The 26,668-nt window shown below is 45.7% G+C and overlaps 1 protein-coding gene across 11 annotated transcripts in view; it reads left to right on the top strand.

The window, feature by feature from the left end:
- Positions 1–845: 845 nt before the first annotated feature.
- The window catches only part of TERT (telomerase reverse transcriptase), a gene marked incomplete at its 5' end in the record, with an annotated part of 57,071 nt that continues 31,248 nt past the window's right edge, over positions 846–26,668 (top strand). For 10 of the 11 annotated variants that reach the window (XM_079983930.1, XM_079983928.1, XM_079983929.1 and 7 more), the window contains 14 exons: positions 846–1,130; positions 4,023–5,862; positions 7,649–7,847; positions 9,666–9,855; positions 10,217–10,399; positions 11,915–12,076; positions 13,060–13,173; positions 14,754–14,839; positions 18,099–18,212; positions 20,333–20,404; positions 21,659–21,847; positions 23,149–23,275; positions 23,511–23,572; positions 25,560–25,684. In XM_079983930.1, the coding sequence (XP_079840056.1) occupies positions 846–1,130; positions 4,023–5,862; positions 7,649–7,847; positions 9,666–9,855; positions 10,217–10,399; positions 11,915–12,076; positions 13,060–13,173; positions 14,754–14,839; positions 18,099–18,212; positions 20,333–20,404; positions 21,659–21,847; positions 23,149–23,275; positions 23,511–23,572; positions 25,560–25,684 (3,748 nt within the window). The remainder of the gene's footprint in view (positions 1,131–4,022; positions 5,863–7,648; positions 7,848–9,665; positions 9,856–10,216; positions 10,400–11,914; positions 12,077–13,059; positions 13,174–14,753; positions 14,840–18,098; positions 18,213–20,332; positions 20,405–21,658; positions 21,848–23,148; positions 23,276–23,510; positions 23,573–25,559; positions 25,685–26,668) is intronic. The other variant, XM_079983924.1, reaches the window with a different exon arrangement.

Raw genomic sequence — 26,668 nt, 5'->3', positions numbered from 1 at the left:
TCCTCCTGCCATCAGCTGGGCTAAATGACCGTCCCCAACCCTATGATGTCTTACCTTTAACTTTTTAAAAATACAAATACAAAACACAGCACTAATTTGTTGTTTAAAAAGAGCAGCTGCGCAGCAGAGTCCCCCACCTTCCCAGGCAAATGGAAAAGCCAAGCTGGGAAATGAATAAAACAAATCCAATATTGTACTAGATCAGTGCCAGATTTATGTATAAGCTAAACAAGCTATAGCTTAGGGTCTCACTCTCTTGGGGGGGGGGCAAAAAAATTAAAGAAAAAAAGGTGTACATTTCCAAAATATAAAATAAAAAGCAAATAAAAGAAAACCTACATACAGCAACAATGTTTTGTAGGCTCCTATTTGTTATGTGCAAATGTCTTTAGGTCCTCAAGTTACCATATAGCATATATTCAACACACCAAAACAGCGACAATTGGTTGATGACAAAGGACAGCTGGATATATAAAGGGCCCCATTATCTTCAGTAGCTTAGGGCCTCAGCAAACCTAAATCCGGCCCTGACCAGGATCGAGAAATGAATAAAACAAAGCCAGCACTCGGCTCGAGATGCAACAAGACCGCTCAGTGCAGATCTTAAAGGGGGAGGGCGGTGCTGCAAAACAACGTCGCCAAGGCGCAAAGCGCTTTTCCGCGGCTTGCCTGCATTTTCCCTGCCCTCAAAGCAGGTGTTTCTCAAACTCCCCTAAGGATGATGGGAGTTGTAGTTCAGCAACAGCTGGCCACCCTCGTGTGAGGGGGCGAGGCGGGGCGAGCGCGCGGAGACGCCCCTCACTTTGCGCGCGCCGTTGCCGCCGCCTTGGCGCGTCTCCTTCCTCATGGCGCGTCCTCGGCGCTGCCGGGCGGTGCGGGCGCTGCTGCGGAGCTGCTACGCGGAGCTGCTGCCGCTGGAAGCCTTGGTCCGGCGCCTGCAGGCGGCCGCCCCCCCTGAAGCCCCGCCTCAGCGGGTCCGGCGCCTGCAGGCGGCCGCCCCCCCTGAAGCCCCGCCTCAGCCTCTGCTGCAAGACGGGGACCCCAAAGACTACCGCGCCTTGGTGGGGCGGTGCCTCGTGGGGCGGGCGGCCGGGGCCAGGGCTCCTCCTCCGCTGCTCACCTTTCAGCAGGTAAGGAGGCCGAGAATGGGCTGGGCTGAGCTCCCAGCTGGCTCCTTTGCTTGGGGACGAAGGGGACCACAGGAAGCTCTGCAAGGCCCTGGCACAAGAAATGCAGAATGCCAGCAAGTAAAGAGCGCTGTGGGTTAAAGCCTCAGCGCCTAGGGCTTGCCGATCGAAAGGTCGGCGGTTCGAATCCCTGCGGCGGGGTGCGCTCCCGCTGCTCGGTCCCAGCGCCTGCCAACCTAGCAGTTCGAAAGCACCTCCGGGTGCAAGTAGATAAATAGGGACCGCTTACCAGCGGGAAGGTAAACAGCGTTTCCGTGTGCGGCTGTGGCTCTGGCCAGAGCAGCGATGTCACGCTGGCCACGTGACCTGGAAGTGTCTCCGGACAGCGCTGGCCCCTGGCCTCTTAAGTGAGATGGGCGCACAACCCCAGAGTCTGTCAAGACTGGCCCGTACGGGCAGGGGTACCTTTACCTTACCTTACTAAAGAGACCAGGTTTTTAAAATCAACAGGCTTGAAGCAACAGCTTGAAGACCCGCACAGTGCCAGATTTAGGTACAGAGGTACCTCAGGTTACATACGCTTCAGGTTACATACGCTTCAGGTTACAGACTCCACTAACCCAGAAATAGTGCTTCAGGTTAAGAACTTTGCTTCAGGTTGAGAACAGAAATCGGGCTCCGGCGGCGCGGCAGCAGCAGGAGGCCCCATTTGCTGAAGTGGTGCTTCAGGTTAAGAACAGTTTCAGGTTAAATACGGACAAATTAAGTACTTAACCCAAAGTACCACTGTAAAGGTAAAGGGACCCCTTGGGACACGGGTGGTGCTGTGGGTTAAACCACAGAGACTAGGACTTGCCGATCAGAAGGTCGGTGGTTCGAATCCCCGCGACGGGGTGAGCTCCCGTTGCTCGGTCCCTGCTCCTGCCAACCTAGCAGTTCGAAAGCACGTCAAAGTGCAAGTAGATAAATAGATACCGCTCCAGCGGGAAGGTAAACAGGAGTTTCAAAGCAGCTAACATTCTCCTTTCCCTTCCTCCCACACAACAAACACTCTGTGAGGTGAGTGGGGCTGAGAGACTTCAAAGAAGTGTGACTGGCCCAAGGTCACCCAGCAGCTGCAGGTGGAGGAGCGGAGACGCGAACCCAGTTCCCTAGATTACGAGACTACCGCTCTTAACCACTACACCACACTGGCTTTCAACCAAGGCTGAAATTGTCTTTGACGTGCTTTCGAACTGCTAGGTTGGCAGGAGCAGGGACCGAGCAACGGGAGCTCACCTCGTCGCAGGGATTTGAACCGCCGACCTTCTGATCTGCAAGCCCTAGGCTCTGTGGTTTAACCCACAGCGCCACCCGCGTCCCTCTTGTCCCGGATTTACGTATACGCTAAACAAGCTATAGCTTAGGGCCCCACTCTCTTAGGGGCCCCAAAAAAAAATAAAAGAGGGGAAAAAACTGGACGTACATTTCCAAAATATGATTAAAAAAAAATAAAATAAAACCTACATACAGCAACAGTGTTTAGTTTTGTGTTGTGTAGGCTCCTATGATGTAAGTAATGGGCCCCGCCTGTATTTCACTATTAATATACTTCTTCTTAATTGTATTTCAGTTCAACAATTACCTTGATAAAATACATATTTTGTTATTTGCAAACGGCTTTAAATACCTATTAGGTCCATAAGTTACCATATAGCATATATTCAACACAAAAACAGCAGCAATTTGTTGTTGACAAAGGACAGCTGGACATATAAAGGGCCCCATTACCTTCAGCAGTTTAGAGCCTCATCAAACCTAAATCCGGCCCTTGACTCGCAGCAGATGTTGTGGGAGACCCAGCAGACAACACACATGGAACCCACACAGTTGATAATCTACAAGAGGCCTCTCTTCGGAGGCATGTTCACATGCTTGGAAGTCGCAGTTAGCTATGGCCATGTCGGCATTAGTATCATCATTTAAAAATTTTCTTTACTGCCCTGCATCTGAAGATCACAGGGCGGTTTGCAATATAAAAAACACAAAAATATGTACCACAATAACAAACGAAAACTCTTCCCCACAAAAAAGTTTATTTGGGTTACAATACAGTTCACAACCTGCATTATGTTGCACAGAACGCAGTCTCAAGGTATATTAGCCACTTCACTTTCAGCGATTGTAACTTCCCTTCTTCAAATATTTGTCTATGTTAACCAGCCTTTGATATCTTTGAATTGTGCTTTGCTGGTCCATGCCAACAGGATTCTGTTTGGCAGGCTCAGCTTAAGTAATTTCTCCGTATAAATTGTGCAAGCAGGCATCATTGTGGAGTGCTTGAGTCAAATGTTGGCGGCATTTGGGGGGGCTGTTTTCTCTTGCAGAACTGTTGTTGTTGTTGTTTTAGTTGTTTAGTCGTGTCCGACTCTTCGTGACCCCATGGACCACAGCACTTCTATCTTCCACTGCCTCCCACAGTTTGGTCAAACTCATGCTGGTAGCTTCGAGAACACTATCCAACCATCTCGTCCTCTGTCGTCTCCTTCTCCTTGTACCCTCCATCTTTCCCAACATCAGGGTCTTTTCCAGGGAGTCTTCTCTTCTCATGAGGTGGCCAAAGTATTGGAGTCTCAGCTTCACAATCTGTCCTTCCAGTGAGCACTCAGGGCTGATTTCCTTCAGAATGGAGAGGTTTGATCTTCTTGCAGTCCATGGGACTCTCAAGAGTCTCCTCCAGCACCATAATTCAACAGCCTCAATTCTTCGGCGATCAGCCTTCTTTATGGTCCAGCTTTCACTTCCATACATCACTACTGGGAAAGCCAGAGCTTTTACCACACAGTAATACCCAGTTTGTTTGGCTCTTTAAGGAACCTGCTAATGAAAATGTTGCTTTTTTTTGCTGCATTGCAGGTTTCCAGTCAGGAGGATGTCGTGGCAAGAGTCGTTCAGAGAATCTGTGAAAAGAAGAAAAAGAATGTCCTGGCGTTTGGCTACGGACCTTTGAACGAGAATGACCGCCACCTGCCCTGCATGCCAAATATCTGCAGCTACCAGCATAATAGCACAACAGAAACCATTCGCCAAAGTGTTCTGTGGGAAATAGTGCTGAGCAGAGTTGGAGATGACGTCATGATGTACATACTGGAACACTGTTCTCTCTTCATACTCGTTCCTCCGAGTTGCTGTTACCAAATTTGCGGCCAACCCATCTACGAACTTGCTTTAAGAAGCGCAAAATCCTCTCCTGAGTTCTTCAGGCAGAGATATCCCAGGCCGGCACCCAGTGTCTTATCTAGCTACCTGCGAGGAAGGCTTCGGCCTTGTGGGAAATATCTTGCGAAATGGAACTCTAGGAAGCAGAGATGGCGCAGATCAAAAGAAGGTGTAGGCGGTGACTCCCAGCAGCCTTTGAAGGTTCAAAGAGCTGCCAGGCTGAGCCCTACAGCAAATGAACTGGTTACAAGGTCCAGTGACTACCTAGAGGACCAGCCAAGCCCCAAACACTGCCTATGTTTAACAGCACCTCCTCGTAAAAGGAAATGGAAGGACTGTTGTGAAATTAGCGCTAAGAGAAAGAAAACCACGCAGACGGACGAGGGCCTGGGAGAAGAAACAAGAAGCCCAGTTCCCACTGAACGCAAAAAACAAATAATTCTGGATGGTGGTGGGGATGCATCTAGAGGGTGTGTAAGTCCAATTTCAGAGGAGCAGGTAGTTTTTGTGAAGCCTGTTGCTCAGAGAAGTGAACTTGGAGCACAAACCTTGGATTGCACAGCTCCTGATAATTCAGAGGTTTTTTCATGTGGTCCTGCACGAAGTACGGAGAGCAAAACGCTGTGTGGATCTAGTACCAAAACAAAACCTCGCACTTGGGTGCCAAAGGTAGAACCTAGCATTTCTGATTATTGCTCAGTAAAGCTTGTGAATGCTGCTGCGACAGACAGAGGCCTAAGAACATCCAAGCCAGCTCAGGAGTTTTCTGATAGGATTTCTGCTCCTGCCGTGCAGATTGAAAGACGCTCCCTCTTGTATTCTTGCCGGCAGTTGAAAGAGCGTCTACCTAAATCATTTGTGCTGAACCGCTTAAAGGGCTATCCGGCAGGCGGGTGGCGGCTTGTGGAAGCCATATTTTTGAACAGCAAGATTCCAAAGCAGCCGGGCGAGTCAAGTCTTCCAGGTTACGATAGGAAGAAGAAGCGGCTTCCAAAACGCTACTGGCAGATGAGAGGCGTCTTCCAGGAACTGTTGCAGAACCACACAAAGTGTCCTTACCTAACAGTGTTAAGAAATAATTGTCCCATTTGGGAGTTAGACAAAATTGGCCCAGGAAGACGGAATTGCGAGCAAAACATCTGTCGAGAGGGTCAAAGATTGCCAAACGCCACAGAAAATTTCCCCAGAAGGATATCGGGTGTTTTGGGTCCATTCTCAGGTGCTTCCTGTAGAAGCTTTGAAAAAGCTGAGTTGCATCAAAAAGGAACTGAAATGCAATCTCCCCAAGTCTCCCCCAGTTCTGACGTCACAGTGTTCCTTAAGCAACATAGCAGCCACTGGCAAGTGTACACTTTTGTGAGGGGCTGTCTGGAGAGAGTGGTCCCTGCTGGACTCTGGGGTTCTAACCATAACAAATGCCGCTTCTACAAGAATGTAAAGCAGTTTATCTCTCTGGGGAAGTTCTCCACGTTTTCGTTACGGGAGCTGATGTGGAAAATGAGAGTCAATGATTGCGCTTGGCTTCGTCTGACCAAAGGTATGGACTGTGGTTATTAAAATGAAAGCAGCATCTCCTGAAAGTGGCTTTGTTTTAGACTGTCCTTCCTCATGTCAACATAGCAGGATAATTTCCAACCTAGTGCGAAATGCAGTCCTGCAGGGATAACCTACATCAGGCATGTCCAATAGGTAGATCGTGATCTGCTGGTAGATCGCGGGATGTTCCTGGTAGATCCTGGCTGATTTCTGGCCCCTCAGAGATCTCCTTACAAAAAAGCGGTGGGAGGGGGCGACCCAACTTTGCCTTTCCTAAAAAAGCTCCAGAACTTTGGCTTCATAAAAAAAGCTGAACAACTTTGGATATATCACACTGCCAGCTTTTTTTATCGTGTGAGTAGATCACAGTACTGGGCGTTGGACGTCCCTGACCTACATAATGCTCTCTACTGTGTGGTGTTAGAATATAGCCCCCATCAGCCCCAGAAAGCATGGCCAACGGCCAGGGATTTGATGGGAGTTGCAGTCCAGCGCCATCTGGAAGGACTCAGTTCTGGCTATCGCTACAATAATACACAAAGTGTGTAAATGAAGTTGGTAACTTAGGAGTGTAATGTGTTGGGCAACCATCCATTGCGTCCCAGCACAATTCCGTTATCTGAGAGATATACGTTGATGATGCTGTTTTATTCAGATGCATTTTGTGGGACGTCCTTTTGGGAAAAAGTGATGAGTAGAACTAAAATAACCCATGAGACATCCCTTCCTGTCCAAGTTACACATGTTTTGCTAGGCTTGAGCCCAGTGAAGTAGACTCTGTCAAAAGGCCACCAAACCATTGTTCTCAAAGCTAGCTAGGCCGCAAAAAGTATCTTCATTCTACAAAGTTGGAAATCAATTGTATCTTCCCAGTGTTGAGGATTCTTTTGGGAAACAATCCCAAAAGAATGTGACAGCTTGGGTTCAGCTTGTGGTTAGCGAGCAGAGAGTTTAACCATGCATCCTGGTTTGGATAGCTCAGTCAGTAGAGAATAAGATTCTGAATCTCTGGGTTGTGGGTTCGAACCCCACATTGGGCCAAAGATTCTTGCATTGCAGGGGGCTGAACTAGATGACCCTTGTGGTCCCTTCCAACTCTACAGTTCTGTGCTTTAAAACAACCCAGTTATTAAATACAAGCAATAGAGCAGCTGCTTGAGAATAATAAAACAAAAGAGTGTGTTTTTTGAGGGTGCCTGGGAGAACAGGGTTATTTATACTTGCCATCTGAAAGCCAGCAAGAATACTTGCTGTCAGAGTCTCTGCAGTCTGAATTTCTAAGGGCAAGGCGTTCCAGATTTGGAAGTGGGGGGAAATAGTGATAGCACTCTAATAGCAAGCCCAGCTATAACCAGAATTACTCAGAATAGGATGCTGATATTCTCTGGCAGATTTCAGCCTTGCAAATAAGTCTGCAGAATTTACTAGCCCACAAATATTTTAATGAGCTTGCCCGAATGGTGTGATTTTGTGATACTCAAATGGTGTCATGGCCCAGAAGACAAGTCTGCGCAGACACCCTTGCCAGATCCTGTGCTTCCAAGCGAAGAAATTGGCATTCCTACTACATGGCCAAGTGTGCGTATGAGAGGGGACAGATCTTGCCATGCCTGTCTCATAATGTAGCCGCAGCAGAAATGTCTGTGGGGGTTTTCAGCTGTGTGTTTTCACTTGGGAGGAACCCATCTTTGTAAAATGGTAGCCTGTACTTTGGTTCGTGGTGGTGACTTTTTTTAGAAAGCTCTTTCTAGACTTAACTGTGAATAAACCTGCAATTCTGCTTATAGAACTCAGGCATTCCGTTCCTGCCTCCGAACACCGTTTCCGTGAAGATCTGATGTCCAAATTCCTGTACTGGCTGATGAACTCCTTCGTTGCAGAACTGCTGCGATCTTTCTTCTATATCACGGAGACTATGTTTCAAAAGAACATGCTTTTTTACTTCAGAAAGGCTGTTTGGAGGAAGTTGCAGAGGATTGGCATTAGGTATTTATTACTTGAAGCGCCGTAATTCGTATCCTGCGCGAGGGGGGTGGGGAATGTGTGCTCCCTTTGTACAGTCTCCCATACCTTCCTCTGGGAAGATGCCATTTGAAAAGGGACCCATTTGCACTGCACATTTAATTATATTATGCCACTTTAATCCATCATGGCTTCCCCCAGAGAATCCTGGGAAGTGTAGTTTGTTAAGGGTGCTGGGAGTTGTTCAGAGATCCCTATTCCCGTCACAGGGCTACAGTTCCCAGAGTGGTTAAAAAGTCAGTCCCTCTCCTAACAACTCTCCTAACAACTCTCTGCACTGTTAAACTACATATTCAACATAAATATGGGAAGTTTTTTAATGTTTAATGCTGTATTGTGATTTTAATATTTGGTTGGTAGACACCCAGAGTGCTGGGGAAACCCAGCCAGATGGGTGGGGTATAAATAATAAATTATTATTATATTATTGTTATAAACAACTGTTTAAAGCAGTATGATACTGCTTTAAACGCGTCGTGCAGATGAGGTCTAGGACTCTGAACCTTTCAAATGTAGCTCACTGATTTGAGTGTTGCCGTTTTGAGGGGGTGGGGGAGGTCAGATGAACCACGCGTACCAAAAAGGATGAGAGCATATGTGTGAAGTGTCACAGGCTATTCCTGCCCCTGATGTGCCAAATGGGTGTGCTATCATCCACAAATATTGAGATACTGCAAAGGTCTCTAAAGTTCATACTGATGCGCAGGTGTGCAAGTGAGTGCGCCCTACACAGCTTCTCCACGTGAGGATTGTGGTTGAGCCAGGATCCTACTTGTGTGACGTACTCTAGTGTGTACATTGGGAACACACCCAACCCACAGCACCGTCCAGAACCCTCTGAAAGCGCAGATGGGGACATGCCCCCTGGCACATTGGGCCATTTTATTGCAAGACCACATCTCAGACACACACACAGAGCCATTGGGTTTTTTAATTGAACCTGAGCTTCAAAGTTTCTCTGATGAGATTTATGTCCTAGCATTGTTCACGAAGACAAAGTGGAAATCCAGATGTCCTGGGTAGTCTTGCCCCTCTCTCCTCTATACAGTGGTACCTTGGGTTACGTTACCTTTGGGTAACATAACTTTCGGATTGCGAACGCAGCAAGCGCAGAAGCAGCGCCTCTCGTTGTGGACTTTTCAGGTTGCACACGGACCCCCGGAATGAATTAAGTTTGTATCCAGAGGGTCCACTGTACAGTGGTACTTCGGGCTATAAACACTTCAATTTACAGACTTCGCTAACCCGGATGTAGTACCTCGGGTTAAGAATTTTCCTCAGGATGAGAACAGAAATCGCACGATGGTGGCAGCGGGACGCCCCATTAGCTAAAGTGGTACCTCAGGTTAAGAATGGTTTCAGGTTAAGAACGGACCTCCAGAACAAATTATGTTCTTAACCAGAGGTACCACTGTATTAACGTTAGACCACATGGCTTGCTGTGTTACCAAGACAAGCAAAGACAATACTCTTCCCAATTTCCAGTTGGTTGAAAGAATCTGTTCTAAATGACCCACTTCAAAGAATACTCAGATGGCAGGCTCTGTTCTCATCAGAGTATTTCATACAGGGCTTCCCCCCCCCCCAGCCAGAACTCAATTCCAGCACCTCTCAAGTGGGTGCCATTACCATTGTAGGAGAGCAATGGTGGCGCTGAGAGTGAGTTCCGGTACCTCTTTTTCTAGCAAAATAGCACTGATTGTACGGAAGCAAAACTCGAGGGGAACTTTGTGATCTGCTTTGTAGTCTGTTGTAAAAGAATAATGTTCCTTTCCACTTTAGAAATCATCTGGCCAAAGTGCAGCTTCGTGCCTTATCAAAGGAGGAGATTGAAATTCTGCAGCAGAAAAAATGTGTGCCCCTGGCATCGAAACTCCGGTTCATCCCCAAAGCGAATGGGCTGCGCCCCGTGGTCAACCTGAATGACATTGTAGGAGCTGAAGCATTCTGCAGAAAGAGCAGAGAGCAAAAGGTTCTTACTTTACAGTTGCATAGTGTGAAGATCATTCAATGAGCAAGTGTTGTCTTTATCATCTTTGTAGCCCTCTTCTGAATCCCATCCCCAAATAATAATAATATTTGGACGGCTTCCAACAAGAGAGTAAAAATACATTAAAACATCAGTCATTAGAAACTTCCCTAAACAAGGCTAAATCCTATTCCTACATCCTTCTTAAATGCAGCATGTGTCCTTTCCAATAACTCTTCATTTTCTCCCTCTGCTAGTTGCCTTCTCTTCCAAGAGATCAGTCAACTTGGACATGCATGAGAATGCTTTGTCCTTTGTGAAACACTAATGCCCCCCTAACCTTCTCTCTTTAATTTTCTCCTAGGTTCACTACTTCAACAAACAACTTAAAAACTTATTTAGTGTCCTTAGTTATGAAAGCACCAAGAACCCCATCTTGCTTGGCTCTTCTGTGTTTGGAAAAGATGATACTTACACAATATGGAAGAAGTTTGTTCTGAAGGTTTTAGAGTCAAACTCGGAAATGCCGAGATTCTACTTTGTGAAGGTAACGCTTAGTGTCTCCATTGGGCCTGGATGTTTTCCATTTCTTGAAAGTGGACAGAACCGAGGATTTTTCTTTGTTTAAGTCTGCAGTACTGTGACCAAGCTCTGTTGAACCCAATAGCACGTAGGTCTGAATAAACATGCACTGGGAATCAGGAATATTTCATAAGTCGGGGTCTGTGGCCCCAGTTGCTCAGTTTTGTAACGCTGCTGGCGTCGAGCTGTTTGCTTCTTTCTCTTCACTCCAGGTAATCAAACCTGTAGGGAAGGATAAGGTAAAGGGACCCCTGACCATTAGGTCCAGTCGTGGCCGACTCTGGGGTTGTGGCGCTCATCTTGCTTTATTGGCTGAGGGAGCCGGCGTACAGCTTCCGGTCATGTGGCCAGCATGACTAAGCTGCTTCTGGTGAACCAGAGCAGCACACGGAAACACCGTTTACCTTCCCGACAGAGCGGTACCTACTTATCTACTTGCACTTTGACATGCTTTCGAACTGCTAGGTTGGCAGGAGCAGGGACCGAGCAATGGGAGTTCACCCCATTGCGGGGATTCGAACCGCTGACCTTCTGATCAGCAAGTCCTAGGCTCTGTGGTTTAACCCACAGCGCCACCCGCGTCCCTTTTTGTAGGGAAGGATAGGGCTCTGTAATATCTCAAGAAAGGATAGTTTTAAACTGGAGTTGGTTTCATACTTGGGTTGGGATAGAATTCACACTAAGCTTCCAAGTTTTGCCCTGTGCAGAACTAAGGTCGATTCAGGGGTTGTTAACTTGAGTCAGCGGAGACCAGTCACGTTACAGAAGGTTTTTGGTGTGCAGAAACATGCCAATCCCAAAAAGGCTGCTGTTGATTGGCATATATAGTCTTATCCACTCTTCAACACACATTATCTCTCGTACACGGACAGACTCGCATTGTCTCTCATGCACACACGCATGCTTTCTCTCACCTGCGAGTCCTCCATTTGCAAGATGTACGAAGCAAAGTTTAGAGAGAAACTCCAACAGCAAGGAGCCTTTGCAGAACCCAGCAAATTTCTCTGTTCTGTGCAGATTCCAGCCAAGGATTTGGAAGTTTTACAGGTATCCATCCCCCACTCCAGTTCCAGGGCTTGGGTTTTCCTCTCGCCTCTCAGCTGCTCACCCCTAGTTTGTTGAAATTTCCATTAAAACCCTCCTGAAATCTACCGTCCACATCCCCTGTTGAAGCTAAGCATGTGTTACTAAGCAGAATATAGGTTTGTCCTCTGTTACCCTCATCCCTGTCTTTGCTTCCTCCCTCTGTTCCCTTTCCCTGCACTGAAGTTTAGTCTGTAAGCTCCTCGGGGCAGTGGCCTATCCTGTTTGTAAATGCATTATTGGTGATGTTGTCATTGTCCTTTGCAGAATACATCTGTACCGGTTAGCAAATGCCCCCCCGTTGCAATTTCTTTGCTTTGTGTGATATCTGATGCGCGGTTGAAAGTTTAAAATAATGGAATTTCTTCTCCCCACCCCCCACCTCGCTCTCTTTCAGGCTGATGTCACAGGGGCTTATGATACCATTCCCCATAATAAACTGATAGAAGTAATTTCACAAGTCCTTGCTCTGGAGAGAGAGACCCGTTACAACATACGCCGCTATGCAGTGATCATGAGGACCAGAAATGGACTTAAGAGAATATGCTACAGGAGACATGTAGGGCGGATCTTTTTCTTTCTCTCACCCCCATTTTCTGTTCTCTGATAAGTACAACAACCTTGGGACCCCGGTAACGTCTTCGTAAATATTCCATGGAAAGGCTAGCCAACAAATACTATCCTTAAGGCTGGGAAGCAACACATTTTGAAATGTCCTGCCTGCTAAACTAAAAGTGGTCGCTCCTAATTTGGGTGCTTCCTCTCACTTGCTCCAGGGTTTTGCAAGAGGATGCAATGGAACCTCACTGATGCCTCGTGCCCAAGTGCAGCAGCAGCAGTTTTCCTCCCCCAAGTTCTCTATGGAGAAAGGCAGAGGGCCTTCCCTCATGCTGAGCTTTTGCAGGATATAGAAGACCTCAGCATTGTGCTCCTGCAAAAGTCAGACCTGGAAGAGGATCCTTGTGCTGGGCATGCAAAATCCACGAGCAAGCAGGTTTATAGAGCCCTGTTCAAAATAGTTGAGCCATATCCCTGTTCCAGAGGTGAATTCAGCTGTTCTTAGCTAGGTGGCAGTGCCTGCGTTTGAGACTTCTCCCAGGCTGACCTCTGCCTTGATTTTGAAGTAGCCTGGCATCAGGTGGTATCGTTGGTGGCAGAGAGGCTGTGCCCTAGCTTTTGCAGGGTTTTTAATTTATTTTACACCATGGAAATGCATATCTGCTGAATAGTCCAGGATTTTAAAATTGTAATGTTTCTTCTGAGTGCACCAGGAGCTTCGTGGTTCTTATTTATTGATTACCACAGAAAAGAAGGGAGGAAGTATGGGCTGAGGAGCACATGTCAGCAGCTCCTGGGAGAACTGTGGGGCAGCCCTTGCCCAAACCCTTGGGAGAAGCTGGGGGGGGGGGGGATGCCAGGAAGTAGAGTGGTCTTCTGCCTGGCTCCTTCCACATTCTCTTCTCTCAATCCAGCCCCTCATAATTGTTAACTCTGACATTTTTACTATGCTGGAGGTCAGCTCAAAAATCTAAAATATCTCAGTCTGGATGTTGTTTGCAGGTATCTGTTTCCGGTGAGTTTAAGCCTGATATGAAACAGTTTCTGTGTCATCTTCAAGAGAGCACCTCACTGCGGAATGCAGTAATAGTTGAGCAGGTAAGCTTCTATTTACCATTCCTTTTAACTAGGGAGGCTGAGATTGAAAGAGGATTTCGTAAAGCTGCCCCATTGGTGTGTCCCAAGCTGTAGGCAAACCTTGCAATTGGTTGTCTCGCTCTCTCTTACACACACACACGCACACACTTCTTCATTTTTTTGACTAACTGCCTCTTGCCATGTCATCTGAACTTGTCAAACCGTATTAAATCTTAGCTATGGTGTGGGTAGACCCCAGTTTAAAGTTTGGGTGACATGCTAAAATGTAGCTTTGCCAGCGGCAAACATGTGGGGCGAGGGAAGCATGCAACCCCAAGGCTCACTTAGGCTTGTTCACCTTACAATAAACCACAGTTGTTCAATAAACCATAGTTTCTTTTAATACCTGCTGAGTTCATGACAGCCAGTAAATTCATAGCAGAGGCAAGATTTGAGCAGTAGACTGCCTAAGTCATAACTCCTTCAGTTAGGCTGCAATCCTAAACCCACTGCATCCAGTGGCGCTGTGGGTTAAAGCCTCAGCGCCTAGGGCTTGCCGATCGAAAGGTCGGTGGTTCAAATCCCTGCGGCGGGGTGCGCTCCCGCTGCTCGGTCCCAGCGCCTGCCAACCTAGCAGTTCGAAAGCACCTCCGGGTGCAAGTAGATAAATAGGGACCGCTTACCAGCGGGAAGGTAAACGGCGTTTCCGTGTGCGGCTCTGGCTCGACAGAGCAGCGATGTCACGCTGGCCACGTGACCCGGAAGTGTCTCCGGACAGCGCTGGCCCCTGGCCTCTTAAGTGAGATGGGCGCACAACCCCAGAGTCTGTCAAGACTGGCCCGTACGGGCAGGGGTACCTTTACCTTACCTTTAAACATGCATAGGTTTGTACTATTAGCCACTGCATTTTACCATTTCTGAAGATGAGATTAACTTCAAGACGATTTATTCTTTTGGTGTTGACGCTAGTATTTGCGTTCCTGTTTAGAGGTTGCCCACATCTTGCATTGTGCAGTTTTCACTTTTAATATTTTAATCCCTCTTACCACGATCCTGCAGTCTGAGCTTTCCATATCTTGGTGCACAAGGGAGAATTCTGAAACGGGCAATGTTAGCAGCTTTAAAAGAGGGGATTTTGTAAAGATCTAACAAGTGTTTAAAATATGCCCAAGGGAAAATTGTACGGAGCCTTAGTTTGCTCAGCTACGCTGAGCCACACATGTTTCTCCTTTTGAATAGCATCATCAAATACCACGCTAATTCGCTGCATCCATTCCACTCTGTGACTTCTCAATTTAGCCCTTTAGTTTCCTGGTTTGAGTGCATGTCTTTGCCACTTCCCGCCAGTAGAAGGTGCTGACAGACATCCTTGTTTGAGGGAAATCCTTCATTGCTAAGCTTAACATTTTACAACTGGGTCTTCTGTTCGTATTGTGCCAGCTTCACTGGCATTTAGCTCTTAGGTGTTTACTCTGGGCATGCTTTACAAGCACACCTGACCTCAGAGCAGGCATAGGTGTTAACATGTTAATATTAGGCCAAATGTCATAAGCCAAAGCATACAAAGCTCAAACTTCTACTTTTGCTTTTTCTTCTTTCAGGGTGTCTCTTTGAGGGAAAACAAATCCAGTCTCTATGAGTTCTTCTTGCAGTTGATCCACCATAGCATTCTGAAAATTGAGAAGAGGTAAAGTCTCTTTTATTATCATTGGTTGCATAAACTTTTCAGGTACCAAAATGTATTAGCCTGATGGCACACAGCTCATGATTTCTTCTCCCCAGCAAACCATGAATGGTAAACCAAAAGCAGACCTTATCTTCCTGATTTTTAGTTTTCTTGGTGGGGGGGGGGGAGTGTGAGGACTGCTTCAGGCGCAACCCTAAAACCATGGTTTATTTACCTGGTTTATTACCATGGTTTTTAAGCTGAGTTCACAGACTACTTTACCAAATTATAGTTTTTGGCCAGCATTGCTTCTGAATGCAGCCAGCTGGCTGAGGTAATTTCTGAATTCAGAATAAAAGCAACGAAGAGTCTTGTAGTTCTTTAAAGACTTAAAATTTTTAAAGCATAAGCTTTTGTTGGCTTTTTAAGAAGCTTGTGCCATAATAAATTTGCTACAATACTCTTTAATTTGCTGCAGCCAAAATAATTAATATCCCTCTGGAAGCTGAATCAAGAATGTTGTTCCAAATCCAATCTTTCAGAGGAGTCTTAAGCATTAACCTGTATCCATTTCTTTTAAAGCTTAAAAAATAATAATGGGAGGCTTTTAGAATGGAGAAGCTAATGGAACGGGTTTAGCTGAGTGCCCAAAGGGGAATTGCATTCATTCAAATCGGTATCCATTAATTTTGCAAGAACAATCAAGTGTTTGCCAGAATCTTTTCAGCAAAATTAATTGACTCCCCCTGCTTTCATAATTATGATAAGCCATGTAAGCTGTTTCTTTGCACTGATCAGGTGGACGTCGGTCTCTTCAAAGACCAGTTTGGGTTCAAGAAGATCATCTTCCCTTTGTGTATTTCCTGTTCTCATGAGAGTTTGACTTCTATAGGTGGACTACAGACATCCAATGACATGCTGTTGTTTTTAAGCACTCTGCACACGATCAGGCCCACTCCTCTTATCACTTCAGATGTTCCAGGGTTGACAGTTGCCATTCAAAACTAGTTCCAGGCCTCATATCTCTTCCCCAAGCCAGGGTGGTCTACACTTTGTCTGTGTTGGGTCCAAAGAACTACTGTGGCTCCAAGGTGGCCCTCAAGAGAGCGTCTCATCAGTACAGGGGATGGTTCGCTCTCAATAAAGGAGTACAACTGCTTGCTTTGTTAACCTGCAACCGTTTTTTTTCAGGGCTGACCCTGACCCCTTTCAGATCCCTTCCTTTATGGAGACCTCTGCTGAGTCTGTTAGACTGTTGTCGGACTAACAAATATGTTGCTCAGACACAAGGGATTCTGTGAAGTATTTGTAGAAGCATATGATGGATTTGCCATTTGGTTGATAACGTTATTTTTGCTAAAACTATTGACTTTGGGCACAAAAGAGCCATGAATATTTCGGAATTTGCTGGAAAATTCTAAAGCTCTTGGATGAATATCTGAGGGTGCAGGCGGCATGTGCTAGACAAATAAGCTATCGCCAATATACACAGCGCTGACTCTGTGTTTGAAGGGTAGAGTTACGTAAGTGATCAAAGCTGACAAGGAGGAAAGATCAAAGTCTTGTCTGAATGCCCCTTCTTCCCTCTCTGAATGCTTTCATTTCAGTGCCGTGTTGAATGCAGACTAATGTAGCATTTCATAAGACTCTGCAAAGTGTATTTTTATTGTAAATCCATACAGCTGAGAAGTACAGAAGTGACCAGCATCACTTTGAGAGCAGCCTCAGAATATGCGGGATACTTTTTCATTTCTGTATGAGATGAACCATTGATCTGTGGGCCTGTCTAGTTCTGCACCATGTGACTGGCTGGACCTTTGGATGTGAGCTTTCCTAGTCCCAGTGCCAGAGAGACACCTAACAGAAGATTCTGGGAACAGGGGACCTCATACACACAAAGTATGTGTCCTGCCCAGTCTATCCAGACTGAGGACACACATTTGAGCAATGCCATTTTGGTTGTCATTTCTCTCCTGGAGTCCACAAGGGCCCTGGGGCTTGAGAATTACTAGCTAGTAACAGAGAGAGATAAAACAGAGAGAGGACGCGGGTGGCTCTGTGGGTTAAACCACAGAGCCTAGGACTTGCCAATCAGAAGGTCGGTGGTTTGAATCCCCTCAATGGGGTGAGCTCCCGTTGCTCAGTCCCCGCTCCTGCCAACCCAGCAGTTCGAAAGCACGTCAAAGTACAAGTAGATAAATAGGCACCGCTCTGGCGGGAAGGTAAACGGCGTTTCCGTGCGCTGCTCTGGTTCGCCAGAAGTGACTTAGTCATGCTGGCCACATGACCCGAAAGCTGTATGCCGACTCCCTCGGCCAAAAAAGCAAGATGAGCGCCGCAACCCCAGAGTCGGCCACAACTGGACCTAAGGGTCAGGGGTCCCTTTACCTTAACAGAGAGAGAATCCAGAATGTTCCCTCTGTGTGTTTTGTTTCGTTTTAACATGGGGGACCATATTTCAAATGCGATCTTCCGTCCCATGCCTCCACTCGGTTTCTGAAATACGGGCAACTCCCAAGTTTACGTGGAGATTTTGTTCTACACCTCCAGGCTTGTAACCAAAATCGTGTATATTGGGGAAGCACCCTGGAGAGTCCTCCTGGCTCGCAAGGAGAGCCTCTCCAGAGCCCAGGGAGAATGTCCCAATACACATGATTTCAGTTACAAGCTCGGAGGTGCGGCAGGGAATCTGCCCTGCTGTTGCTTGTGGGGAGGGTGTCACAGGGGTGTCCTTATTTGCAGGGTTTGGTGGGCTCATGAGCCAGCATGCCCTGGTATTTCATAATAATAATAATTTATTATTTTCCCCCAGCCACTCTGGGCGGCTTCCAACAGAATATTTAAAACACGATAAAACATCAAACATAAAAAAACTTCCCTAAACAGGGCTGCCTTCAGATGTCTTATAAAAGTCAGATAGTTGTTTATTTCCTTGACACCTGATGGGAGGGCGTTCCACAGGGCGGGTGCCACTACCAATAAGGCCCTCTGCCTGGTTCCCTGTAACCTCACTGAGTAAGATGCTTGGAATTGTCAGCTGATGAGGGAAGAGGCAAGTAATGAGGTAGGCTGAGGCCCCAGCCAAGAATCATGGAGTCCACCCTTGTATTTAAAAATGTATTCCATCGTTTTTTAATTTTTTTAAAAAATGCATTAGAAGAAAAAAATAAATTCCATGCGTAGGCTGGCCACGTTCTGGCAGTGACAAGCATCTCATTCATGCCTGCCATCAGCTTTCAGCATTTGTGATGGCAAATTTTTGTTCCCTGATACTTGCCAGGTACTATGCCCAGCGCTGTGGAATCCCCCAGGGCTGCATCTTGTCAACCCTGCTATGCAACCTCTGCTATGGAGACATGGAGGACAAGTTGCTGTGTGGCGTGCAGAGAGATGGGTATGGTAATATTCCCCAGCCTGCTATATAATAGTTGTCCCCCCCCCAAAAAAAAAAAAACCAACCTCCTGTGTGCTCAAAAATGGTTCATAGATATTCTGCATCAGTAGTTCAAGCTTCTGCCAGGGAAGACCAACAAGGATGGAAAGGGTATAACGAAGCAAATGGGTAAAAAGTTGAAATGTGGAAACGGTCTGTGCCAAGGTTTTGAGTATAAACTAGCAAGCAAGACAGGGAACTGCAATTCTTTGGAAGTGTTTGGGAATCTGATGTAGATTTCCTTGGACCAGCATTCCACAAAGATTGTGACCTGTAGTGACTTGGTGTCAGGCTTTGGGGAATCCTATCCCTCCCTATGCTTTTGAATTATGGTGCTGGAGGAGACTCTTGAGAGTCCCATGGACTGCAAGAAGATCAAACCTCTCCATTCTGAAGGAAATGAGCCCTGACTGCTCACTGGAAGGACAGAACCTGAAGCTGAGACTCCAATACTTTGGCCAACTCATGAGAAGAGAAGACTCCCTGGAAAAGACCCTGATGTTGGGAAAGATGGAGGGCACAAGGAGAAGGGGAAGACAGAGGATGAGATGGTTTTGATAGTGTTCTCGAAGTTACCAGCATGAGTTTGACCAAACTGCGGGAGGCAGTGGAAAACAGGAGTGCCTGGCGTGCTCTGGTCCATGGGGTCACGAAGAGTCGGACACGACTAAACAACAACAACATCTCTCCCACGGTGGCAGAAGAGATCTTACCAATTAGTTTATTCAGTAATCACAGCGAAAGACAAAGGTCTCTCTCTAGAAAATGGCGTTGCTCCGAGTAAAGCCCGACACCCTCTGTCTCCCTTATCCTACGTTATCCCTGCGCCAGCTGATCTGAGCTTTCTGCCGCTGAGCTTTCTGTTCTACTACCCTCAATGCCTGCCTGGTCCTGGGAGGGTGGTCAGGAATGCTCTCCAAAAACAGTTGTCAGCTTTCTCTCCCCTGGTGCTTCTTCTTCCTGCTGTTCCTCTCCCAATATTTCCCAGCTTTCCCCCTCTGCAGCCTCTGAACTATGTCCATCTACCAACCACTGTTCTAAATCTATACTGTCCTCCTGTTCTCAGGAAGGTTAAGGAGAAGGGGGGGGTACCATTCCTCCTCAGTCCAGCCCCTGACACTTGGTTGCCCAGTGGTGTAAGTTTTTCACCCGTTATAGGAAACGTGAACTCATTTTACGTCAGACATGAGCAGCACCAAGTCCTCAGTAAACTGCCAAGTAGAACTACAGTCGTACCTGGAACTCAAACCTTTTGGCTCCCGAACGCCGCAAACCCGGAAGTGATTGTTCCAGTTTGTGAGCGTTCTTTTGGAACCCGAACGTCGGACGGGGCTTCCGGTTGGTTGCAGGAGCTTTCTGCAGCCAATCAGAATCCACGATTTGGTTTTTGAACATTTTGGAAGCCGAACTGACTTCTGGAATGGGCTCCGTTCAACTTCCAAGGTACAACTGTACCCCAATTTCTCCTCGTGTTAAAAAAATAAAAAGTATGCTCTTACTCTATATTTTATGATTTGGAATTTATATTTAAGCATTTTTAGTTGCATTTTGGTAATGTATGTGGTGCTTCACAAACTGCTTTGATGCTATTGCCGAGAAGCAGTGTACACATCATTCATTATCAGTAATCATTATCTTCATCCATCCTCAGATTAACTTTATGGGGAAGGAGGTCGGGGGGGGGTGGAGACAAGCATCCCCTGCATTGTCCTGCTTTAAGCGCTCATAAAAATGTAAAATGTTCTTCTAGGTGCATGTTCTGTGCTCAATGGCTAATTAATAAGCAGATCTGCTTATACAGAGTACCATAGAATTGTAGGGTCATTTAGTCCAACCCCTTGCAGTGCAGGTGGCCACCCAACCTCTGCTTAAAAACTTCCGTTGAAATGAGATTCCTCTTGTGGGAGCCTGTTCCACTGTTGAACAGCTCTTAAATAAATTGGAACGCCACAAACTCATTTCCCCAAGTGGATTCCATAATAATATTGGTAATAAAAGCAACACTCCTACTTAACGCAGTGTAAATTTTTATTTTGGCGACGCAGGCCTGTTTTAACACGTTTTTAAAATTCACATTTCAGGGTGCTGATGCGATTGACAGATGACTTTTTGCTTGCCACACCTCATTTGACAGAAGCAAAGGCATTTTTAAGGTACGGTCTAAAGTATGGAAGTTTGATGAATTGAGTCTCCTTCTTTGCAAAAAGGAATGGAAAGAAATCTGCCCTTGTTCTGCTGTTTCTCTTTCATGTTCTTAGTGATGAGTTGATCTTGTATGTATATGCTCCTGTTCCACAAAGGTGCAGATAAAGCACTGAATGTGGTGTTCATTTCTCCATTTCCAGAGAACCTTGGCTTTGTGCGTGTGATTTTAGGCTTGTGAAGACTTGTTTGAAGAAGTACGTTCATCGTGCCTGTTGACATCTCAGCTGCCTCCCCAGCTTCTGAATATGGGTTTTTCCCCCCGAGTAACTCCTTCCTTCTCCCCATGCCTATGAACTGGCATCATTTATAAAGCATAGGGAAATAGGTCCAGAAGTTCTAATACTTTGGCACACAGCCCTGCTTAAAACGAGCAATTGTAATGAGGCTGGCAAGAGGGCAATCTTAATAATCCACTTAAATTATTTACAGCTTATTTTTGCTATTAAAAAACCCTAGCCATGTTCTGTCATAGAACAAAAGCAAGACTGCGGGAGACAGTGTAAAAATGCAACTGGACTACTGTAATTCGCTCTATGCAGGGCTGCCCTTGAAGCTGTCCCAGAAACTCCAGTGGGTGCACAATGCAGCAGTGAGGCTCCTCACGGGGGTCTCTGCCATGGGAGCATAGTCACCCAGTGCTTTTCCAGCTGCACTGGCTCCTAGTGGAGTACAGGGTCAGATTTAAGGTGCTGGTTTTGACCTTTAAAGCCCTTCACGGCCTAGGACCCTCGTACCTACGGGACCGCCTCTCCTGGTATGCCCCACGGAGGACCTTCAGGTCCATATATAGCAACACCCGGCCCCTAAGGACGTTAGATTAGCCTCAACCAGAGCCAGGGCCTTTTCAACACTGGCCCCGGCCTGGTGGAACGCTCTGCCTCATGAGACCAGGGCCCTGCAGGATCTGATTTCTTTCCGCAGGGCCTGTATGACAGGGTTGTTCTGTCTGGCCTTTGGCTTGGAGTCCATTTGATTCCCCCCCCCTTTCTTTTTTTCTTTCTCCTCCTGTGGTGAGGCTGCATTTTAATGTTTCAGTGTTTTAATGTTGTATTTTAATCTGGTTTTTAAGTTGTATTCATTCAATTTGTTTTTATTATTGTTTGTTAGCCACCCTGAGCCCAGCCTTGGCTGGGGAGGGCGGGGTATAAATAAAAATAACATGTGTAAATAACATTTCTAACCACACATTCTCATTAATTTAGGACTCTGGCCATGGGCGTTCCAGAGTATGGCTTTGTTATAAACCCAGGAAAGACTGTAGTAAATTTTCCAGTTGATAAAGATATCCCGGGATGTTCAGCGTTCAAACAATTACCAGCTCGCACTGTAATCCCATGGTGTGGATTGTTAATTGATACACAGACCCTTGAAGTTTATTGTGATTACTCCAGGTAAATGAGAATAATATTTACTATCATGTTAGGGCAGAATACTGTAATCAGTGTAGACTAATCAATTACAGTTGATTAAGTTATTTTAGTTGATTAGCCAGTGGGGGCTAACTTCCCTTAGACCGGTGGACACAAGTTGTGGAGATCAGTGGGGTGGGTGGGGCTGTAATGAAAGAATTGGGATCCATTCTTGTGACCTTCTAACAAGTTTCCAGCCTCGTATTATTTTTTATCCTGAATTGCACCACCCTGAATAACAAACTTACCAGGCCCAGTTGGTTGGGCTGGAAGTATTGGGTGTATTGCTTCTTCAGTTGGCAAGCATGCATAGTTTGTGGTTAAACTTCCCTTTTGATTATACCAGTTGGGAAATGGTTGCTGATTTGCATTTTATTTTTTAAAGAGCATTAGATATTTCCTCCCCAAATGTGCATTTGTAAAGCAGGTGACTTTTCATGTTCTTAGTCCAAGCATAGCTGTCAACTGTCCCTTATTTGGCGGGAAAGTCCCTTATCCCAGCGCCGTGTCCCGCTGCTGTCCCTTATTGATGATGTCCCTTAAATTTCCCGGGTTTCAAAGGAAGCAGCTCCTCTCCCTCCCTCCCTGCCAGCCAGGAAGGGAGGCTCCAACTGTGTTGCTTGGCTGCATTGCTCACCCAATAAGGCGTCTGAGAATGACTGGGGGGTGGAGCTTGCATGCCTTGTGCGCGTTGCCTAGGGACTCGCCTTTGCTCAGCACTTCCCAGCAGAGAGGTGACGGTGGTTTCCCTTGCTGCATCCCCTTTGCCGGGTTGCTGCGCTGTGGGAACCACCGCTTGAGGCTTCATTTGGCTGCTGGCTGGGCTTTCTGCCTTTGGCTCGGGAGCTGATTGACTAAAATCCCTTATTTTGGCTGCTGATCCCTTATTTTCGAGGCTGCTGGTCCCTTATTTTCAAATCTGTAAATTAATAGCAATGAGTCCAAGCCAGCAGCAGTATTTTAAACAAAGATAAGATGCTATAATGTCATTAAAAATCTGCTGCTTTTTTTGTTTTGTTTTTTTGGCACGCTGAAGGACCTGTGATTGTGGAGTTTTGAAGGCTTGATAGAATAGAAGGCATCCATGTTTCTCTGCATGTTGCATAACAGAAATGCATGTCTCTTGAGACTGTATAGTAGTAAACAAAAAGAGGAATTAAGCAGGCCGACTTCAGACAATCCCTGTAGTAGTAGAAATCTAACCTGGTTGCATCAGAAAGCTATATAACTTCTGCCTCTTCTTCCCTTTATCACCCCTGCATCTCTTCACTCCCAAATTGCAGTTATGCCTGCACATCTATCAGGTCAAGCCTCTCTTTCAACTCGAGCAACAAAGCCGGTGTCAGCATGAGAAATAAACTGCTAGTAGTCCTGCAGCTGAAATGCCACAGTTTATTTTTAGATTTACAGGTAAGACAGTTGTAAGACGCATGGGAGAAGCCTTTCAGACCGAACATTTCCAAATGTGCAGTGTACTCTGAACCTTCCGACACTGGTGCAAATTCCTGTTCCTTTAGATTTCTGCGTGAAATACTGCAATCCATTTAATTTTTATGTATATTTTAAAAATTAAGCCATAAACGGTGAATTTTTATTTTTTTTTACTCCTCCCCTCACCCCAATTATTTCTTCTCTCTAAATTTAGATCAATAGCCTTAGGACTGTCTGTATTAATATCTTCAAGATCCTTCTGCTTCAAGCCTACAGGTACGTGTGATAATTTTCAAAACTTCATACTATGCAATGCCACTAGAAGGCACTGTGAGTCAAGAAAACGCAATGTTTCACCTGCCATTGTTGCCTTTTGTTGTGCTGTGACTGGTCATTTTAAAGGTCCCCAAGCACTGGGGCTTCTAAACCGCTTTTATATATCTCCCCACCACCATAATGTTAAAAACACCCAGAACTTTTGACTCTATTTTAATGTTTCAGCATCAGATGACTGTTCTATAGATCTAGGAAATGCAAAACATCTGTTTTTCATGTAGTGTTATAATTTCAGTGCCGATGCAGTTCTAAGTTTGTCCAAACAATCCACTTGCCTTTAGCTCTTATCTTTAAAATCACAGTATATCCTAATTATTGGTGATGATGCTCAGTAATTAAAACTACAGTGGTACCTTGGTTTTCAAACAGCTTGGTTCACGAACAAATTGGAACCCGAATGCTGCAAAACCCGAAGTGGGTGTTCCAGTTTTTGAACTTTTTTCCAGAAGCCAAACATGCTCCGTTTTGAGTCCTGAGCTTCTGTTTTTACTGTTGCGCAGCTAATTTGCGTCCCCCCATTGTAATTCAAGCCTTCTGTTTCCGTGTTTCCTGTTGCGCTGCTAATTTCCCCCCCCCCCCATTTAATTAAAGCCTTCCATTTCCGATTGCAGTGTTCTGAGGTGATATTTGGAGCTTATATTTGGTCCTTTCGTTTTTGCTATTTATTTTGCGTTTTTTGTTTCGGAGGCTTTTTCGGTTAATTTGTTTTTATGACTGTGTGGAACCCAGTTCAGCTACTGATTGAAAGATTGGTTGATTGTGTGACTGCAGAAATGGATAAAAGCCCCCCATACAAACAATGGCTATCATTAGTGAAGGTAAGGAAAAAGAAATATTTTTATCATCTACAGTACTGTTTTATTTATTTCATACTATAGCACATTGTTTATTCCTTTCATTTTATGGATCAATGGTCTTGTTAGATGGTAAAATTCATGTTAAATTGCTGTTCTAGGGGTTGTTTTTAAAAGTCTGGAACGGATTAATCCGTTTTGCATTACTCTCTATGGGGAAGCACACCTTGATTTTGGAATGGACTTCCGGAACGGATTAGGTTTGAGAACCAAGGTACCACTATAATACAGAAGATCAGCATCTGATTTAAATTCACTTAAACTGAAACAAAAGCGAAGGCTGTGTAGCTGCACTTGCTCAACAATCGATGCTCTTCAGCATGTAATTCATTAACATTTTTAAAAAAATATATTCTGGAACATTACGTCTAGCTGAACTCTGCCAGGACTTTGACCTGTTCTCTTTCAGCCTTGTCCTTGTGCGTTAGACTTCCTGCCTTCACTTTCTGAAGTTCTGATTATCTTTTAATGGCTTTGTAAGCATCTTCCTCCTGCAAGGGTTTCCCCTGCCCCTGGCAAACACATTCTTATTGCACGGAACATACACTTTGGTCAAGGCCAAATGGGAACGGCTTGGGTGTCACTGGAAACCACCCAGGTTAGGTTTTTAATCTCAGCGCCATTTTGCTCTTCCATGCAACAGCTGTCAAGGACTAGGACAGAGATTCCAGGCTGCCTGTACACTATAAATTTAAAGCACATGGTTTCCCCCAAAGAATCCTGGGTGCTGTTAAGGGTGCTGAGAATTGCAGCTCTGTGAGGGGTAAAGTACTACAGTTCCCAGGATTCTTGGGGAGGGGAATTGTGCTTTAAATTTATGGTGTGTACACAGCCCCCCAGACCATGGGGAGGTCTCTTGAAAAGAAACAAATATGGTGTATAAGGCTGAACAAGATGTCACTGTAGTTTTTCTCAAACATCTGCCTGGCTTCATTCTTTACAGAGCCTGATTACAAAACGCAGACTCCTTTTACTGCTGAATTCGGTGGAATTTAATTCTTCACAGAGCTGAGATTCTGTGCATATTTAAGTGGGTTTTAAACCACTGAAAGCTGCTTCTTTTTTAATTCCAGGTTTCATGCGTGTGTCCTCCTGCTTCCTTTTAACCCACAAATTAGAAATAATCCCAGTTTCTTCCTGACGATAATCTCTGACACTGCCTCATGTTGCTTCTCTCTACTAAAAGCCAAAAATGCAGGTAGGTGAAATAAATGTACTAAAACCGCAGCCCTTGGGGAACAGTTACTTACTGGAGTCATTCTTCTGACTTAACGTTTCTTGCTTAGGACCAAACTAGACATGACATTAAGCATCTCACTGAACGTTGCATCCTCCTCTCTCTCTTTTTTAAACCCCTCTCTAAATAGCCACAGGGGGCAGAATGTAATAGGAGAAAATTGGGAATGTTGTGGATAGTAGGAGAGGATATATTGATTAAATATTATCCTTCCTCTAGCTAGTGAGTTAGTAGCAGAGCACATTACCTGTATATCACAGGAAGCTAGTTGGTGGATTCGTTAGAATCTCTTGTTAAGCATTTTAGTCTTTTCTTGTCCAGATTGGATTTTGCTGGTAAATTCCCCTTTAATTCCCTCTTAAAAACAATAATGACACAATAGTCTTCTTTTAAGAATAAGAAGTTTACTTACCTTCAGTTCACAGTTGGATCCCTGAAGGCAGGCATTAGCTTATAGCTACAGAAGAAAGTGTGAGCTCATCCCACATGGGGAATGAGCCCATGTGCTGCTGGCTGAGATCCAGCAGACAGCAAAAGAGCATCAAGAGAGACCCTTTTGTAGGGTCTGCCAGGGTCACGCCCATCTACCTAGTCACAAGCAGGAGGAGGATGCTCCAGACCAGGCGAGACAGGAAGTCCTCTAGGCAAATAGGAAATGTTACACTTGACTGCAACAGTGATGTTGCATCCCACAAGAAGTGTGACATTGAAGGCGGACCAGTTGAACGCTTTCATCCTGTTTTCACAAGCTGCTGTTTTGGTTGGGCTGCAGGGAGGAGCCTCATTTGCTGCCCCACTTCCTTTGCGCAACCTGTGTCCTCCAGATACTGTTGGACTGCAAGTCCCATGAACCCCAGCCATTGTGGCCAATGGCCAGGGCCAATGCGGGCGACAGTCCCCACAGTATCTGGGTGGCACCAGGACAGACATGACGTGCTTTTTCCT

This window comes from Podarcis cretensis, assembly GCF_951804945.1.
Source record: "Podarcis cretensis genome assembly, chromosome: 7".
Taxonomy (NCBI): domain Eukaryota; kingdom Metazoa; phylum Chordata; class Lepidosauria; order Squamata; family Lacertidae; genus Podarcis; species Podarcis cretensis.
This window is presented reverse-complemented; position numbering and strand designations above follow the sequence as displayed.